Source organism: Gossypium hirsutum, chromosome D04, assembly GCF_007990345.1.
Source record: "Gossypium hirsutum isolate 1008001.06 chromosome D04, Gossypium_hirsutum_v2.1, whole genome shotgun sequence".
NCBI classification, from domain to species: domain Eukaryota; kingdom Viridiplantae; phylum Streptophyta; class Magnoliopsida; order Malvales; family Malvaceae; genus Gossypium; species Gossypium hirsutum.
In genome coordinates, this window is record NC_053440.1 from 48,688,570 (window position 1) to 48,707,389 (window position 18,820).

Below are 18,820 nucleotides of genomic sequence, written 5' to 3' on the forward strand. Positions count from 1 at the left end.
CAGTTGAGTCGTGCCACGATTGGATCATGGAGGGACTTGGCACAATCGTTCATGAAACAATATAGTCATGTGACTGACATGGCTCCTGACAGAATCACCCTTCAGAACATGGAGAAAAAGCCGAGTGAAAGCTTCAGGCAGTACGCACAGAGATTGAGGGAGGTCGCAGTCCAAGTTCAGCCACCGCTCCTGGAAAAGGAAATGACCATGTTGTTCATTAACACCCTGAAGGCACCGTTCATTACACATATGTTAGGAAGTGCCACAAAAAGCTTTCCTGACATAGTCATGAATAGCGAGATGATTGAGAACGCCATCAGGAGTGGGAAGATCGATACTGGAGAGGGTAACAGAAGATCATCATCGAATAGGAAGGAAAACGAGGTGAACAACGCAAGTACGTACAACAAGGGTTACTCGAGGTCAGTAACAGTGAGTCAGCCAGGAAAGATGGCTGCCAATCAGCAAAGCTTGTCGAGACAAGAGGTCGGTACAAGGCAAAATATGGAGAGGCCCCAATTCACGCCAATTCCTATGTCGTACAGGGAATTATACCGAAACTTATTCGACGCACATGTAGTTTCCCCTTTCTATTTGAAGCCCTTACAGCCCCCGTACCCCAAATGGTACGACGCAAATGCACAGTGTGACTATCATGCGGGAATCACGGGACATTCCATAGAAAACTGTACTGCCTTCAAGAAGGTGGTTGAAAGGCTCATTAGTATGGGTGTCGTTAAATTTGATGAAGCCACCAAAGCAGAAAATCCATTACCCAACCATACTGACAGCGGAATAAATATGATGGGCGAGGACAGAAAAATCAGGGCAGACATTGCGGACGTGAAGACTCCCTTGAGATGGGTCTGGAAAGAGATGGTGAAAAGGGGGCTAATAGTTTCGAGAGAAAGCTGTGAGAAGAGGAGGAATTACTGTGAGTTCCACTGCGAAATGGGGCATGAAATCCAAGAGTGTACGGAGTTCAGAGCCGTGGTACAGGGTATGATGGATAACAAGGAGATGGAATTTTGTGAGGGGGTTCAGAAAGAAAGTGATGTATGCGCATCAGAGTTGGCGTTGGGGGTCCCCAAGGTTAACCGTCCTGTGGTCATCATCTCGCGACCTCAGAATAGTGAGGTTGGGGCATGAACAACACCAAAAGTAATCATTCAAAAACTGACCGTGTTTACTTACAAAGATAACAGGAGGGTTCCTTGTAATTACGATTGTAATGTGACAATCCCGGGGAAGGAGGATGTAATCAATAGAGAGAAGCAGGATGAAGGAAGGCACCATGAACAGGTGAAGGCTCGAGTAGAGCCAATAAGAGAAGAAACTTCGATTGGGAAGAAGAAGAAGACGGTTGAACCCGAATTGTTGGTCAATGAACTAATCAATGAGGAGGAAGCTAGAGAGTTTTTGAAGTTCATCAAGCATAGCGAGTACAGCGTTGTGGATCAGCTGCACAAACAACCTGCTCGCATATCTGTGCTAGCTTTACTCCTGAACTCGGAGGGACATCGTAATGCACTACTGAATGTGCTAAATGAAACTTATGTGGCCGACGATATCTCTGTTAACAAGTTAGATCGACTGGTCGGCAATATAAGCGCTGATAATTTCATCTCCTTTAGCGATGATGAAATACCACCTGGGGGTATGGGATCTACTAGGGCTTTATACATCACTGCAAGGTGTAAAGGATGCATATTACCGGGAGTTCTGATAGACAATGGATCGGCATTAAATGTATTCCCCCTGTCCACGCTCAACAGGCTACCTGTGGATAGCTCGCATATGAAATCGTGTCAGAATGTGGTGAGAGCATTTGATGGCACCGAGAGGAAAGTCATGGGAAGAGTTGACGTACCCTTGTTAATTGGCCCAACTGTCTATGAGGTAGATTTCTTGGTTATGGACATCAAGCCTTCTTACAGTTGCCTATTAGGAAGGCCTTGGATTCATTCAGCAGGTGCGGTACCGTCATCGTTACATCAAAAACTGAAGCTGGTGTCAGAAGGCTGGGTAGTGACGATAGATGCTGAAGAAGATATCATTGCATCTGTGACTAACGATGCGCCTTATTTGGAGACGAGTGATGATGCAATCGAGTGCTCTTTCCGTTCCTTGGAGTTTGTAAATGCAACATTCATCCTTGAAGGAAACAAGATCCCGATGCCGAGAATATCAAAGACCACAGGGATGGGGCTGCAATTGACAGTTGGAAAAGGAGCTTTGCCAGGGAAAGGATTGGGGAGATACCTTCAGGGCCGAGTTGAGGCTCCAGTATTGAAAGACAAGCAGGACCGTTTTGGTTTAGGATACAAGCCAGATGCTAGGCAGAAGAGGATAGAGCAGGAAAAGAAACGAATGAGAAGAAGGGCTCGTTTGACCGGGGATGAAGTTGAATGGGAACCCATGACTTTTCTTCACCTTTCCAAAACCTTTGTATCGGGAGGATTTGTCTATCCAGAAATGCTAGGGGTCAGAAGTATTAACACGGAGCTAGGGAGTATTCATGCCGTGTATGAAGGAGCGACACGAGGAAGAGCTTTGCCAGATATTCGTCCTTACGAGTCGGAAAGGGAGCTAAACAACTGGACTGCAGAAGAAATACCTGTAGTTTTTAGGATTTCCTCAGAGTAATGTCCAAAGCACCCTTATTGCTTTTTAGCCTAGAAGTGATAAGGATTCTTTTGTGAAATAGGCTCATGTCCAGAAAATCGTTATTTTAATAAAGTTCATGTTTGCAAACATTTTTGGAGCAAATCTTTCTTTCATAAGAGCAGTTATTTTGAGTTTCTCTTAAACTACACTTGCATTTCATTCATGACCATATTGCACCAAACAAATTCCTGAATCCATATTGTTTTTCATACTTATAACAGGTCCCATGATATCACTGATGCGAATGTCACTCTTACAAATTTAGAGTCTCCTTTTGAACGAAACATGTGTTTAGAGGGATCGCATGATTTTGAAGACAACGAAGACTGTGGTTTGTCTCCTGACTTGTCAAAAATGGTAGAAAGGGCCGAGAAACAAATCCTACCTCACAGGGAATCAATAGAAGTCGTGAGCTTAGAGGAGGGTAAAGAGGTGAAGATCGGATTAGATATCTCTACAAAGACAAGACAGGACCTCGTTGAATTACTCCGAGAGTTCAAGGACGTGTTTGCATGGTCATACCAGGATATGCCAGGGTTGAGTACCGACATGGTAGTCCATCGTCTCCCTATAAGAGAAGATTGCAAGCCAGTGCAGCAAAAACTCAGAAGGATGAGGCCTGGTATCGTGTTGAAGATAAAGGAGGAGGTCCAAAAGCAGTTTGATGCCGGATTTCTGCAAGAAGTCAGGTATTCTGAGTGGGTGGCCAACATCGTACCAATTTCAAAGAAAGATGGAAAGGTACGAATGTGTGTGGATTATCGGGATTTGAATAAGGCTAGCCCGAAAGACAACTTCCCATTACCCCACATCGACACATTGGTAGACAATACGGCAGGCTATTCATTATTTTCCTTCATGGATGGTTTTTCGGGGTACAATCAGATAAAGATGCATCCTGAGGACATGAGAAAGACTACATTCATCACGTTATGGGGGATGTTCTGCTATAAAGTGATGCCGTTTAGATTAAAGAATGCAGGAGCGACATACCAAAGAGCCATGGTAGCCTTGTTCCATGACATGATGCACAGGGAAATCGAGGTTTACGTTGATGATATGATCGCGAAATCTAGAACGGAGGGCGAACATGTGCGGGTCTTGAGAAAGTTATTCTTAAGATTGAGAAAGTTCTAGCTCAAGCTTAATCCAGCGAAGTGCACTTTTGGGGCCAGGTCAGGAAAGTTGCTAGGCTTCATAGTCAGTGAAAAGGGAATCGAGATTGACCCAGACAAAGTCAAGGCAATACGAGATTTACCTCCACCTCGCACTCAGAAAGAAGTTCGAGGTTTCCTCGGAAGACTGAATTACATCGCTAGGTTTATTTCACAACTGACTGAGAAATGTGACCCTATATTTCGTCTTCTGAAGAAACATAATCCTGGTACTTGGGATGAGGAATACGAAGAAGCTTTTAACAAGGTGAAGTAGTATTTGTCCAATACTCCAGTGCTGTCACCACCTAACCCGGATAGGCCTCTGATATTGTATCTAACGGTATTCGACAATTCCATGGGGTGTGTGTTAGGTCAACATGATGAAACGGGGAGGAAAGAAAGGGCGATATATTATCTCAGCAAGAAATTCACTGACTGTGAAATGAGGTATTCCCCTATTGAGAAATTATGCTGTGCTTTGATTTGGACAACCCGAAGATTAAGGCAGTACATGTTATACCATACGACTTGGCTGATCTCAAAGTTAGACCCGTTAAAGTATATGATGGAGTCAACTGCTTTGAATGGGAGAATGGCCAGATGGCAGATCTTACTGTCTGAATTTGATATTGTCTATGTGAGCCAAAAGGCTGTGAAAGGGAGTGCAATTGCTGACTTTCTAGCTAGTAGAGCTCTGGAGGACTACGAGCCGTTGAGTTTTGATTTCCCAAATGAGGACCTGATGTGTGTAGCCGTTACTGAAGAAAGTCCCCAAGAAGGTCACAGTTGGAAGCTAAACTTTGATGGAGCCTCGAACGCTGTAGCCAATGGAATTGGGGCAGTCCTGGTGTCCCCAAATGGTGATCATTATCCTTTCACTTGCAAATTGGATTTTGATTGTACAAATAACATGGCAGAATATGAAGCATGCGTCACGGGTATTCGTGCAGCTATAGAGCGAGGAATCAAAGTGCTAGAGGTCTATGGAGATTCAACATTGGTGATATATCAGCTCAGGGGTGAATGGGAAACGAGAGATCCCAAATTAATAGTTATCGAAAGTTGGTCCTCGAATTGATTAAGGAGTTTGATGACATCACTTTTTGCTATCTCCCACGAGATGAGAACCAGATGGCTGATACACTAGCTACCTTAGCTTCCATGATCAAACTGAACAGACATGGGGATATGAAACCAATCCAAATGAGTATCTATGAAGACCCGGCTCATTGTTACAATATTGAAGAAGGGGAAATCGATGATAGTCCTTGGTATCAAGATATACTACGGTATGTAAAAAATCGTGAGTATCCTGGCCAGGCAACGGAGAATGAAAAGAGAACTTTAAGAAGACTAGCCATTGATTACGTCTTAGATGGGGAGATCTTGTACAAGAGGGGAAAAGATCAGGTACTGCTAAGATGTGTGGACGCCGTAGAAGTAAAGAAAATTCTAGAAGAAGTCCATGAGGGCATCTGCGGAACGCATGCCAGCGGGTTCACAATGGCTAGGCAGATTATGAGATTCGGGTACTACTGGTCTACCATGAAAGGGGATTGCATCAATTATTCCAATAAGTGCCATAAATGTCAAATCTATGGTGATAAAATGCATGCACCTCATTCACCTCTTCATGTCATGGCTTCTCCATGGCCTTTCTCCATGTGGGGTATGGATGTTATCGGGCCAATATTGCCGAAGGCTTCAAATGGCCATCGTTTCATATTCGTGGTTATTGACTACTTCACCAAATGGGTAGAAGCTGCTTCGTATGCTAATGTTACAAAGTCATCAGTCAGTAAGTTCTTGAAAAGGGAAATCATATGTCGGTATAGAATGCCTGAAAGAATCATATCCGACAATGCGTTGAACTTGAATAACAGCTTCATAGCAGAAGTCTATGGTCAATTCAAGATCAAACATCACAATTCGTCGCCGTATCGCTCAAAAATGAATGGTGCAGTGGAAGCGGCCAATAAAGATATAAAGAAGATTGTGGGGAAGATGACTGAGACTTACAGGGACTGGCATGAGAAGTTACTGTTTGCCCTCCTTGCTTATCGAACGTCAATCAGGACCTCCACCGGGGCAACGCCTTTCTCCTTAGTTTATGGCATGGAGGCAGTTTTGCCCATCGAAGTTGAAATCCCTTCTCTCCGGGTTTTGACCGAGCTACATTTGGATGAAGCGGAATGGGTTCAATCTCGATACGATCAATTGAACTTGATAGAGGGAAAGAGGCTAAAGGCTATTCAGCACGGTCAGATGTATCAGAAAAGAATGATGCGAGCCTACAACAAGAAAGTCCGACCCAGAGAATTGCACGAGGGGGACCTGGTATTGAGAAAAATTCTTCCTCTACAAAAGGATTTTAGGGGGAAATGGATGCCGAATTGGGAGGGTCCTTATGTTGTAAAAAGGCCTTTTCTGGAGGAGCCCTGATCCTAGCTGAAATGGACGGGAAAAACTTGCCTAATCCGGTAAATTCAGATTCGGTGAAGAGGTACTTTACTTGAAGAAAGGAGGGAACCAAGGTGAAAACTCGCAAAGGGCGCTTTGATTCCAAAAAAAAAATGGAGAGGCTTGGGTGAAAACCCGCAAAGGGCACCTTGAGACCAAAAGGGATTTGAGTTGAAAACCCGAAAAGGGCGGCTCAAATTTTGATTGTCACGTAGTAGTCTTGTGGTACCTAAATCGGCAGAAAGGAATAGACGACATCTTGGGGCATCAACAAAATACTGTGAATTTCCTAAACATGTGTTGAATTCAAAAGGGGTCTTCGAAAGCTGTATGGAGAAATTCAAGCAGAGATATCTAGGGCACATGTTCATAGTTTCTATATTGAATTTGTTGTTAATGTAAATGTCCCCAGACAATTCCTCTATCATTGACAACCCATTACGAGCTATGCTCCCAAATTATTTTTGTTTCATTCATCGTTGTAATCCTCTCGCAAACATGTTGCATTAGAATAACGATTAATGGAATAATAAAACTTTCACAAGGGAAGTTTTTTCATATTACTCTAGAAATTTCTAAATAATGCAGGAGCCTGAAGCAGGACTATTGTTTAGACTTCACCGGGTTAAAAGGTCGAAGATATCTAGGGGTCAAGAGTTAAGATTAAGATTTCGAAGTTTTGATGAAGCGTTGTTGCCGCAAAGGAAGCCTTAATGAGCAATAATGACTTCAAACATTTAATATTCATTTTACATGACATAACATTCAAGTGTCATTCATACATGTCTAGTTACGAACATTTGATACATTAGATCATGACATCATAATCATTAGGCATAATTAGGTTCACAAAGTGAGTCATACAGGTCATGTTCCACAGAGAGCAGATCGGTGAAATGATAAAGCCTTGTCTCCTTGAGTAACAATGGAGCGGGTTGAAAAGTAAAGGATTGAAGCCACAACGGCAGATCTTACTTAGCAGTGCAGTGGAACAGATTGAAGCTACGACGGCGGATCTGGTTTCCCTGATATTACAATTGAAAAGATTGAAGCCACAACGGCAGATCTTACTTAGCAGTGCAGTGGAACAGATTGAAGCTACGACGGCGGATCTGGTTTCCCTGATATTACAATTGAAAAGATTGAAGCCACAACGGCAGATCTTATTTCCCTAACGATGCGGTGGAACAGATTTAAGCTACGACGGCGGATCTGGTTTCCCCAACATGGCAGTTGAACAAATTGAAGATTACAGATCTTGCCTCCCTAAGCAGTAGTGGAGCAGATCGAAGATGGCAGATTTTACCTCCCTGAAGTTGCAGTAGAGTATATTGAAGCCAGTAATTCTATCTCCCAATACTGGTGGTGGAGTAGATCAAAGAAAGCAGATCTTGTCTTCCCATACCGGTGGTGAAGTAGATCAAAGATACAAGTCTTATCTCCCTGAAGTTGTAGTGGAGTAGACTGAAGTAACCAATCCAATCTCCTTGAAATTGCAATGGAGTGGATTAAGACCACAGATCTCATCTCTCTGAAGTTGCAGTAGAGCAGATCGCATCAGACTTATCTTTAAGTCGTAGCAGAGTAAATTGAAGCTACAAATCTTATCTCCCTGAAGTTGCAGTAGGAGCAGATTAAAGATAGCAGATTTTGTTCTTTTGAGAAGCTACAACGTACGAAGCCTATCTCCCGGACATTGCAGTGGAGTACATTGAAACCATGGAGTAGATTGGAGCACCAGTTCCTGTGCCTCTGAAGATGCAGTAGGAAGGAACGAGGTTCTTTAAAGAAGGGAAGCATTAAAGAAGCTGAGGCTCAAAAAAAAGACTGGGCACAATTGGGCCTTGTAGTCTTTGCTCTATTCCCGTTACACGACAATGAGCAAAGAGGGGCAGCTGTAATAGGGCCCAATCGACCCAAGCCCAAGCAAAATTAAAAAACAGTCCTACATTTTACACGGCCCAAAACTACCCTAAGCCTAAACAACTAAAACCAAACCCCAAAACACCCAAACCCTAGCTTCATGTTTAGCGCCGCAAGCCCCTAGCAGTCTCCAGCAGACGTCTCAAGCGCCGCACGTCTCGGGGCTGGCCTCTCAACGTGCGCCGTTCGCGCGCACGACACCTGCAAACAAAACGAACTCAAAGAGTCCAACAGAGAGAAAACAGCAAAATAATAGATAGATGCGATTTAGTTTTTCTTTTTCGGGCTATAAAAGCCTTTGAAAATCTGTAAAAAGGGGGGAAAATTGAAAGAAAAAACACAGAGAGTACGCAGGAAATAGAATAAAATTACTGAGAATACAGATCGATTTTGTTGATTCAAGGTGAAATTGAGTTCCATTTTTTCGTACTTTTTGTTTTTTTATTATTTCATTTGTTTTTTTTTTAAATAATAAAAGGAAAAGGGATTGGCTTACCCTTGTCGGCGAATTGGCTCAGGGGCGATTAAAAGCCCGTCGTACCACCTTTTCGATCACCGTTCTCGGTGAAATTGTGGAGGGAAAGGACGCAGTGCGGCGGCGGTGCGAGGATGCTAGGGATAAAACCCTAGCAGAGCACCAAAATAGTTTTTTTTTTAGTTTTTTTTCCTTTTCAGTTCTGAATGTTTTTTAAAGAAGGAAAATTTTGTTTTATAAAAACTTCAAAACGGCGCCGTTTTCCCATGCCTGACCCGCGCGGTGACCCGACCCGGAGGGGAGGATCCGCGCGTTGTGACGTCAGAAGGGATATTTGCGGGTCTGGTCCTTCCTCCTTTATTTTGATTTTAAATGCTGTATTCCGCGCCTTTGCAATTTCGCCACAAAATTTCGCGCCTGTTTCAATTTGGTCCATCGACCAGGATTTCAGATTGCGTTGAAACGGCGCCGTGGGATCAATGGGAATATTTCCTTTTGGGTCCTCCTGTTGTGGCGCGCATTTCAGATTGATCCTTTCTCGATTTCTTAGTTCGGCCCTTATATTTTATTGATTTTTCTATTTGATCCTTAATCGTTTTTCACTTTCTTTTATGTTATTTGACATTTTATTATTATTATTATTACTACCATTATTAATCATTATTATTATATTACTTATTATTCTTGTTATACTTATATATATACATGCATAATGTCACATACTATCATATATATATATTCTTAAACATTTTTTGAATTCATATACATACACATATTCTGTTATTATTATATCTTTAATTCATTTTTATAGTTTATATATATGTATATACATTTATATTTTATAGTATTGTTATGTTTTCCATATTTTATAATATATATACGTATAGATATGCATGCACTTTAAAATCCACATGTTTCCCATACTTTACAATTCAAAATATACATTTTTATAATAGATATATATATACATTTTTTATGTGGTACCTTTTTGAGTTCTTTTAAAACATTTTATATACTCTTTTATCTATATTATCATTGTACACATATATACATATCCATATTTTTATAATTTCTAATATATTATGCTTACACTTTTATTTTCATGTAGATTTTACATATATTTTATGGTTATGTTTTTTGTATACATGTAAATGTATATGCATTAACACTTTGTAAATACATGTACATGTAATTTAAATCAGAGTATTCGAATCATATTGGACATTGCCTTTTTAATATACCCCTTTTTGAAAATATATTTCAGTTTTTACCCTTCATCAAAGTTATTTTCTTGATTTAAAGGTTTTTTTTGAATAAAAGCATTTTTGGAAGTTTGGGATTTTCGAGGGAAATTGAGCCCTAACGTATTGGGTTCCGATTTTCTTCGTCAATCCTAAATGACCGAGAATAGTTTTTATTCAAAATGCATAAAAATCATTTTTGGAAACTTAATTTGTTGTGCCCTAACGTATTGGGTGTAGCATGTTACTTTCTCGAAATGAAGATTTTCATAAAATAAGAGAGATATCCAAAGTTCGGGGATTATGAGGAATTGTACCCTAACGTATTGGGACTCGATTTCTTTACATGACTTGAACAATTGGTTATCCTTTTGCAAATTTCATCATCCAAACTTATTTTAAAATCTTTTTTAACTTTCGACACTAAGACATTAAATAGTCAATTTGGTACCGATTTTGGGCGTTACGAGGGTGCTAACCCTTCCTCGTGCGTAACTGACTCCCGAACCTGTTTTCAAAATTCGCAGACCAAAATAATTTTTAAGGTGGGCCGGTCACACCTTAATAAAGGATCGGTGGCGACTCCAGTTTTATTTTTAAAAGTCGATAACTAAATTTTAGTTTTCAAAAAAAACGGTTTCGACACATAGCATTAATGATTAAATTTTTTAACTTTTAACTCTTATTCTTTAACATTTATTATGGATAAAATTTTGAAAAAAAATATTATAAAAACTTTAAATGGAGTAGTTTTTAAATATGTTTTTTTTTATTGTGGATCCCGTCAAAATATATTTCTTCATTTGAAAATGTGGGCTCAAAATTATCATAACAAAATCTATCCTCCAACTAGATCTTATGAGAATTGTTCTTATCAAGATCAGTAAAATTAACTTTTCGGATTAGTGTTTACACTACTACCTAGATCTCCTCGACCCATGCTAATAGCTCGGAAGATCATATGTCTGCAAAACTCTTGTATAAAAGTTTCCCTGAAATGTTTTGTTTGCTTTTGATTAATGGGAGATATGGCAAATTCATAACGCGATGATCTTTCAAAGTACATGTCCTAAAAAATTGTTTATTGATAGAGTGCTTTCAGCAATGAGAGAATTCTTTGACCTTTCCTTAGCCGTCAGACAAAGAAATCTCCTTCTTTTGTTCCAGTTACCTAAAAACCGCCTCTTGTGGACTAGTTCAAACTCGATAACTCCAGCAAAGCGGGAGCGAGCGTCCTCATAAGAAACCATAAGGGGAATTGGATGATAGGATCTTTTCGTCATATTCCTAGAGCCACTACTGCTGAAGCAAAATTCGAGCCCCTTAGAGACTACCTTGGAATAGATAGAGATCTTAACGTGTAGCTAATCTTATGATAGAAGTGGATGCCACTGTCTTCATTCAATTTGCCTTATGATAAAGTTTTTAATATTATATATTCACTTTTGATTGACGAATGCAAGATACTTCTTCATAATATGACTTTTAAGTCCTTGAAGCATGTGTTTCGAGAAGGCAACAAGTCTGCCGATTGCTTTTTAATAGAGATACTAATATTATATTGTCACCTTTGATTGATGTAGATAGGATTTTCCTTCCTTCTTAAGATGACTTTGAAATCCTTGATTGATGAATATGGGATATTCCTTCTCAAGATGACTTTTAAATCGTGTTCTGAAAAGGCAACAAATGTGCTGATGCTTCGGCCAGACTAAAGAGCTATTTACATCCCATTCCTCCCTCGAAGAATGATGTTTCATGGCTCAGTTTTTTCTGTTGCCTGATTCTCCTACTTCTATGCGATATGCAAGGACGCACTATGCTTCGAACAGTATTTTATCTTTTAACAAAGCTTAATTCCTTTATCGAAAAAAAAAATGTTTTCTAATAAAATTTAATTTATTAAATATTTAAATACTGAGGTTAAAGTTTAAAAATTTTGACTCAGAAAATGTCGGCTGCTACATTTTTATTGAGACAATATTAATATGATGATTTGGATGTAAATCGTGAAGTAAATAAAACATAATCAATCAACTGAATCCTAGTTCAGTTTGGTTAACCGAACTTAAAATAGTGGCTTCCAAAGTTATATTAATTTTATAAATTATTATTTTCGAATAACATTGAAATTAGAAGTCTGGTCAAAATTGATAATGCATGAGAAGACAAGAGAAGAGAGCAGACTTCCTACCTTGATAAATAAATATATATTATCGTAGTAACTATATATAACAGTAAGTAGTAGTATTCTATGATAGCTTTAACCTACCTAACAATAGAAGATATCATCTTTGATTGTCATCTGAAATGGTCTTGTTTGAGAATTATGCTTCCTCCTGTGTTTGTCATCTTTGCAGATGTTTCCCTCCACCACCACCACCTACAAGCTAAGCTTTGCTTTTGCTTTTGCTTTGCCCAACCAGTGGCCTTGTAAATACCATCCATCAGCTTCCCATGTTGATCGTCATATCCCTTCTTTCATGCAGGATTCAGGTCCAAAGGCCAGCTTCTCTTCTTTGCCGCCTCCTACCGTTGCAATAAATAAATGCCATTGCCCAACATAATCCTCATATTATTATTCAAATAAATCCAATTGTCTATTAATAAACTAGAAATCTACAGAGAACAGGACCAGAAGAGAATCAGATGGCTACCTCCTCAGTATATGTGATGTGTAGTGTTAAACAATGGAATTTTGTGCAGTATGGTTGCACATTACTTCTCCACTTCTTCAGGGATAATGGCCTTACCCAGGTACACCAGCTGCATCTCCTCTCTCCAGATCTGCAATAAATTATAGTATATATGTCGAATTTGCTTAATTTAATTACTCCCAGATACCATGATTGATTTAAAAGTAGTAAACCAGTAAATGCGGTGTATTAAGGTTACTGAAGTCCCTTTAGGCTTTAATGCATGACCAGGAAAAACACTATTTACCCTGTCACGAAATTCCAGCCGGATATGAGGTACATTTGTCCTCTGTATCTCATTTCCATTAGGCCCTCTCTTGTAATACTCCTTTCCAATCCAGTGTGACTGAAAAAAATAAATAAAATACAACTAATTTTAATAAATCCATCATTTCAAGAAGGAATCAGCTCAGTAGTCTCCGAATAAGAGCATGTACCTTCAAAGCATGTGAAAAACCAGACTGGTAGACTGAATTACGGGCAATCTCACATAAATCACATGCACTCAGCTTCCACACCTGCAGTTCAAAGGCTTTAATTTACTTTAACATTAGATAAAGTACAGACATAGTTGCCTAGAGAGAGAGCGAAGAGATTACAGAAGCAGCTATGCTATATTCTTCCACCAAAGGTTCCTTTGTTAAGTGTATTTGAAGTGGATCATCCGTAGACAAGGAAACATTCAGACCACGTAGGAAAAACATTGGAAAAGGATTCCGATGATAGTCCAGAAACAAGGAATTGTTGCTCAGAGGAGACATAGCCAAGCCAATCTGGTACCAATATGCCAATCCATGACAACGGTTAGAAATTCCCTTCCTATGGATTAACTCAAATATTTTTAAGTTTCCTTTTCTTCTTACCTGTGCCAAATAATAAAGATACTGTAGTACAGGAGATTTCCTTAAATTGATTCCATGTGCAATATTATGAGCAGTTAGAAATGTTGCAGCAAGGTGGTCAATATCACCAGCCTGAAAATACAATAAATATGAGGGACACAAAAAAATAAAATAAAACAAAATAAAATATTCATGAAGGTAGCATATAAATTTCATGAGTACCTCCCCAGAATGTGGTCGGAATTTGATGGTTGTCATGCCCTTGGATTCACGAAGCTGCAAAAATCGTGCCACATAGTTCAGCATTTTATACCAAATGGTATGCCAACGTGGATGAATCTATTGTGGATTTAAAGAAGAAAGCCAATATTGAAGATGATTTAGAAAAAAAGTTATTTTTAACCAACTATTCTCAAAAGTCATTTCTTTAACTTGGCACAGGTAATTTGGAAATATAAAAGACAATAAAGGTCTTCAAATCTAGTAAAGATTAAAACCAGGTCCACTTATATAATACATACCTTGTTTAAGGTATAGAGGTTTGCGTAGCAATAATACGCATAGTAGGAGAATGCAGGATTAAATACATTAGTCCATTGATCTGGTGTTGGCATGTGTTTGGTGGGGCGTCTTTCAGGCTTACTCTCATCATCTACCAAATCCAGCCCTACAACCTGAATTGCCAACAAGCAGCAGTTGCCATGACGAACAATGGAAACAAAGGCACCATGCAATCCACACCAAACTATTGCCAAAATAAATGGTTAAAGAATAAAAGATACAAGACCTGCTTCAAGAAAACATGTAACTGAGGATGTGAATCTGGATCCACAGTAACCTCAAACAGAGGTATAAAAATGTTGTCAAGAATGTTCTGAAATGAAGTAACAATCCCCATCTCTTTGTAAACATTGTAGAGTCGAGGGATCTGAAACAAAAAATAGAAGAAATGTCACATTGCCTAGCCAAAATTCAATAGTTTTTTCTGTGTGGTCACTGTCATACTTTAGAAAGGTTCACAAGATATAACAGAAAAGTGGTTAGTGATTAGGTACTGAGATTTCAATGAGATTATTCGCACCTGAATTAACCAAACAACATTCTCACTGTACAAATCATTGTTAACAATCCAACTAGCCAGTTGGTCCCACTCACTTTGCTTCCTACCATATATTGATATTCTGTATTCAGCCATCTGCAACAATCAAATTGAACATCAAAACAAAGTAAAACCCAGAGAACATGGTTGGGTGCATAAAAAGAGAGGGAGCATCCTCATGCATATTATTAAAAGAAAACATTAGCAATCCATAATTTGGCTCATTGATTACATATGGCTCCTCATAAAATTAAGTTAAACATTTAAAGCAAATTTATAGAAGAATCATCCACCATATGACCGTTTTACTCAAGTGCTCAAAGTTCTGTCTCCAGGTCCAAGGAGCCAGAGCAGAATCTAATCTCAGGGATAAAATGTATTTGTGGGGAATAAGGAAATACTTGATATTTGCTTGCAGCAAGATCAGAAAACACTTCCTTTGTCAACTCACCAAGGAATCGACCTACAGAGATACAATAGTCAAACTGTAATTTCACATTAAACATCACCAGGAAGAAAAGATTCTTTCAGAGCAATAAATCAATAAAAAATACAAAGACATGGAATCATGTTTATAGCAAAAGAATCAAAACACCACCTTATAACGTACAACAATGCGTAAATATGAATAAGAGAAATTGATTGTTCTTTCAAATAAAGATTGGAAGGGCAGAAACATATTAGATTCAGCACCATATCCAAATCATATTATATTTTAAAGATCAAACAAACATTTGCCATAGAAAATTAATATAAATTAATTGCTTATTTCAATCTGGTCTTGGCACAATACTCCCTTGTCCCCAAAATTAAGAAAATATAAAGGATATACCTTGGATAAGATTGTCCTGCTTGAGGAAAATCTCCCTGAGCCTACTTTGACCGCAAGGATTATACTTGAGGTTAAATTTATCAAACCGATGAAAGGTACTTTTGTCAGCATGAACATCAAGAAGGTCCACATTTAAATCATACCTGCTCAAACAAAAGCAAAAATGAATTATAATTAGTGGCATAATCTCTCCCTTCCTTTTTTTTAGCATATATATATATATAGGTAGAAAAAGATTATTACCCAGTTAAATCTAAGCTCTCAAAAACTTCTTTCAAGGTCAAATATGTCCCATCTCGAAATATTACAACCTGAACAAAGAAGAACCTAGTGAACAACTTTTGGGGAAAAAAGAGTCTTTTCACATGCACCACTTCCACAGCTTTTGCAGAAAAGCAATCAGGCTATTCCTACATCACATATGTGTTGTTATGATTGATCAAACCAAACAAATGAGCTTGACTGCAACTTCCACATTAGAGAATGAAAATAAGAAAAAGGATCACAATTTGCAAAAAGAGGAGAACACTTAAAGATACATTTACATAGCACCGAAACCCCCTAGCAATGAACAATGGCGAAATCATGTGTACATGCTTTAACTTGAAAAGCACTCAGGTTTAATAGGTCAATAGCAATTTTAAGGTCCCCTGTAAAAACACACCAGAGGGAATCAACAAGAATAAAAGTTACCTCATCCGGTTCTTTCCTCAACTTCGACTTGATAAACCTCAAAAGGTGTTTCTGGTTCATGCACGCTGAATGATGCACATGTGTATCAACTTTCCTTACGTTATAGAAGTCCCTATGTGGTGCACTTTTCTGAGCCAGAAATTCTCTATCCGCATTTAGCATCAAATGAAGATTGAATTTCTGAATGAACTCAAAATGAAAAAGTATTTTAATGATCAAATATAAGAAGTTACAAAATTAGCACGCACTTCATAAGCAGGTTGAAGCATTCACTTGTTCTAGAAGATTTAGCCGGTGAAAACACAAAGTTCTGATATTGCCTGCCGCTATAACGCGAAGTATGTGGTGCAAGTCAGTGAAAAAGGTTGTCGCATCAGCTACAGGAAAGAGCTCCCTTCTAGCTGAAATGGAAAAGAATGAAAATAAATGATTAAGCATAGCAGTTCAGATCATATCACAAGAAAGAAAGCTTCAGCGTAAGGCCTCTCAATACTTACTATCTTTATTGTCATAGACATGTATTACTCCATCTTGCATCTCAAAATAATGCTGCAAAAAAGGGTAGGCATATTTACAACCCTAAGGAAGAATGATGAAAAATGCAAGGGACTTGAGGTAAATTTACATCAGAGTTTCCTTCAGGAGCATAAAAAAAGGGATCTGGATTAGGTTTTGGTGTGCTTGGGTCTGATATAACTTCTTTTTCCCAAGGAGCAACTGCCTCCTTGAATACATATCTTTTCCGCATTTCCAGGCATTCTTGCAGAACTACATAGACCTCAACTTCATCCGGCAATGGTACCTCTGGTAGAAGAATACAACAAATAACAAAAAACAGATTGGCAAATTGTACTTATAAAACCTGACATCATAAACCTTAAACTTAAAGATAGGACTTTGCAATCTTTCAAACAGGGGAATAAACATATACACTATCTTAGGCTATTTGACAAACACTAAAAATCCATTTAACTTATATTTTCTAAAACAATGCTAAGCATGTCTTAAAAAATCATGCAGGAATGGATTTTAGGTCTACTTTGAATGTTAGAATTTTTAGTTAAATAAACTGCTAAATAATTAACACGTTGAGAACTTTAAATGCACACATGATTTAAGCATTAGAATACAAGTAATGGTGAAAGGGCTGTAAGAAGCAATAATAAACATTATGATGCAAACCTATTACTTAGAAGCCTATAGTCACACATATCACAAAGAGTCAATACCAGAAGGGGAAATTTTAAGTCGTGCAAAAGTTTCTTGCTCTGGCTCTTTCCTTAGAATATCAGCTGCAATAGGATCAGGTTGAACACCATGGAGGTCACCGGCTATACTATGGGACCGAATCATACTAGAAGCAGCTATCTGCATTGCCTCTCCATTAGCATTGATGTGATCAGGCAAATTTGGGCCCTACACATGTGAGATATTTAAGTAAATAGTTTTGATAAAACTCCCAACAAGCTATGAGTACGTAGCAGAAGAAACTTCTGCAGGAAGAGGGAAGAAAGTTTACTCACGGCATTTCCATTAGTATGCAGATATGTAATGTCTAACTTAGAACTGTCGGTGATATTATCTTCATCGTCCGACCCTTCTATACTCTCAAAGGCACTTGCACTAGGGGACTTTGGAGAAGTGGGTCGGATAAGACTTCCAGATCTCTTAGCTAGAGTTCCATACAGCAAAAAGATTATTTTTATAGATATGAAGTATGCATGTTATATAGCTCAAAACAATAAATTTTCTTTCCAAGCCCTAAAGTGAAAGTAACCCACAGCCAATGATCATAAATGGGAAAAAAAAGGGGGGCTCAGTTGCTTTTTTTCATGTTTTCATGCTTGAAGGTCAGCAAAATTTGGATTCAGATGCTCTAGAAAACAAGATTGATTCTTCATTTAAGTACTTCCGTACAAAAAAGCACTAAAGTAAGTTTCAAATTGGAGTCTTTTCTTTTCATGTTTAGTTGTAAATCTATTTCCCCTTTTTCCTTCGTTGAAGGTAACAAAAATCAGTGATAATTTTCAGGGTGTCTTATCAAAAAGTAAAAAAAGATGGAAATACACAAAGAAAACAAGTTCTCGAGCTGTTTAATTCTGCAATGTGCAAAACTTTATTTTGTCAACGCAAAAGGCTATTTACTTTTACACTTTATATTTATTTAAATAACTCATAAAACCAAAAGCTCTTGAGTTCAAAATCCTAAGTTTACCTTCAGGCAGAGTATGGAGCCTCGGCAAACCGGGAGGAATCCCATCGACATTGACAGGACCATTGCGTTTCTCTTCTCCATCAAATCCGCCGGATATCACAGTAACATCCGGCAAAGACGCCGAACCGCGGCGGTAGTATCCGTTCCCCTTCCAGCGGAAGTGTTGGCCGCGCCGTTTCTTGGAGTGCTGCGGCTGTGGCGACTCTTCTCCCTCGGAAATGTCCTCCCTTTCCCTCTCCACCGTCTTGGCAAACTCCAGCAACTGATTTAAGGTTTTCCTATGCATATAATACGCCGACACTGCCACCAACGAAGCTCCGACCAGAGCCGCCATCGCTAGATGAACTGTAGACGTGTCCATCTAAAAGAAAAACTCACTCTTTTTTCCTCTCTCCCAATCTACTGCTGCCAGCAAAGGATAAAAAAGAAAAAACACAAAAACAAAAACAAAGCGATGAAACTGAATAGCTTTTGGCAAGTGTGGGTTGGGGGAGAGAGAGAGAGAGCTCTCTTTTATTCG

General features: G+C 38.9%; 1 protein-coding gene across 2 annotated transcripts; it reads right to left on the reverse strand.

Annotated features, from left to right (window-relative positions):
- Positions 1-12,000: 12,000 nt before the first annotated feature.
- On the reverse strand, positions 12,001-18,820 carry LOC107899548 (AMP deaminase). Of its 2 annotated transcripts, XM_016825297.2 has the most exons (20): positions 18,301-18,820; positions 17,609-17,757; positions 17,315-17,501; positions 16,711-16,889; positions 16,583-16,634; positions 16,359-16,486; positions 16,086-16,265; positions 15,636-15,703; positions 15,393-15,535; positions 14,962-15,023; positions 14,543-14,656; positions 14,249-14,389; positions 13,983-14,135; positions 13,684-13,737; positions 13,483-13,593; positions 13,219-13,392; positions 13,057-13,137; positions 12,867-12,965; positions 12,581-12,710; positions 12,001-12,452 (listed from the first exon to the last, which is right to left on the reverse strand). In XM_016825297.2, exons 1-19 carry the CDS (start codon positions 18,659-18,661, stop codon positions 12,642-12,644), a joined length of 2,505 nt encoding a protein of 834 aa, XP_016680786.1. In that variant the 5' UTR covers positions 18,662-18,820; the 3' UTR covers positions 12,001-12,452; positions 12,581-12,641. The 2 variants fall into 2 exon arrangements, with proteins under 2 accessions (XP_016680786.1, XP_016680787.1); XM_016825298.2 differs by lacking the exon at positions 17,609-17,757.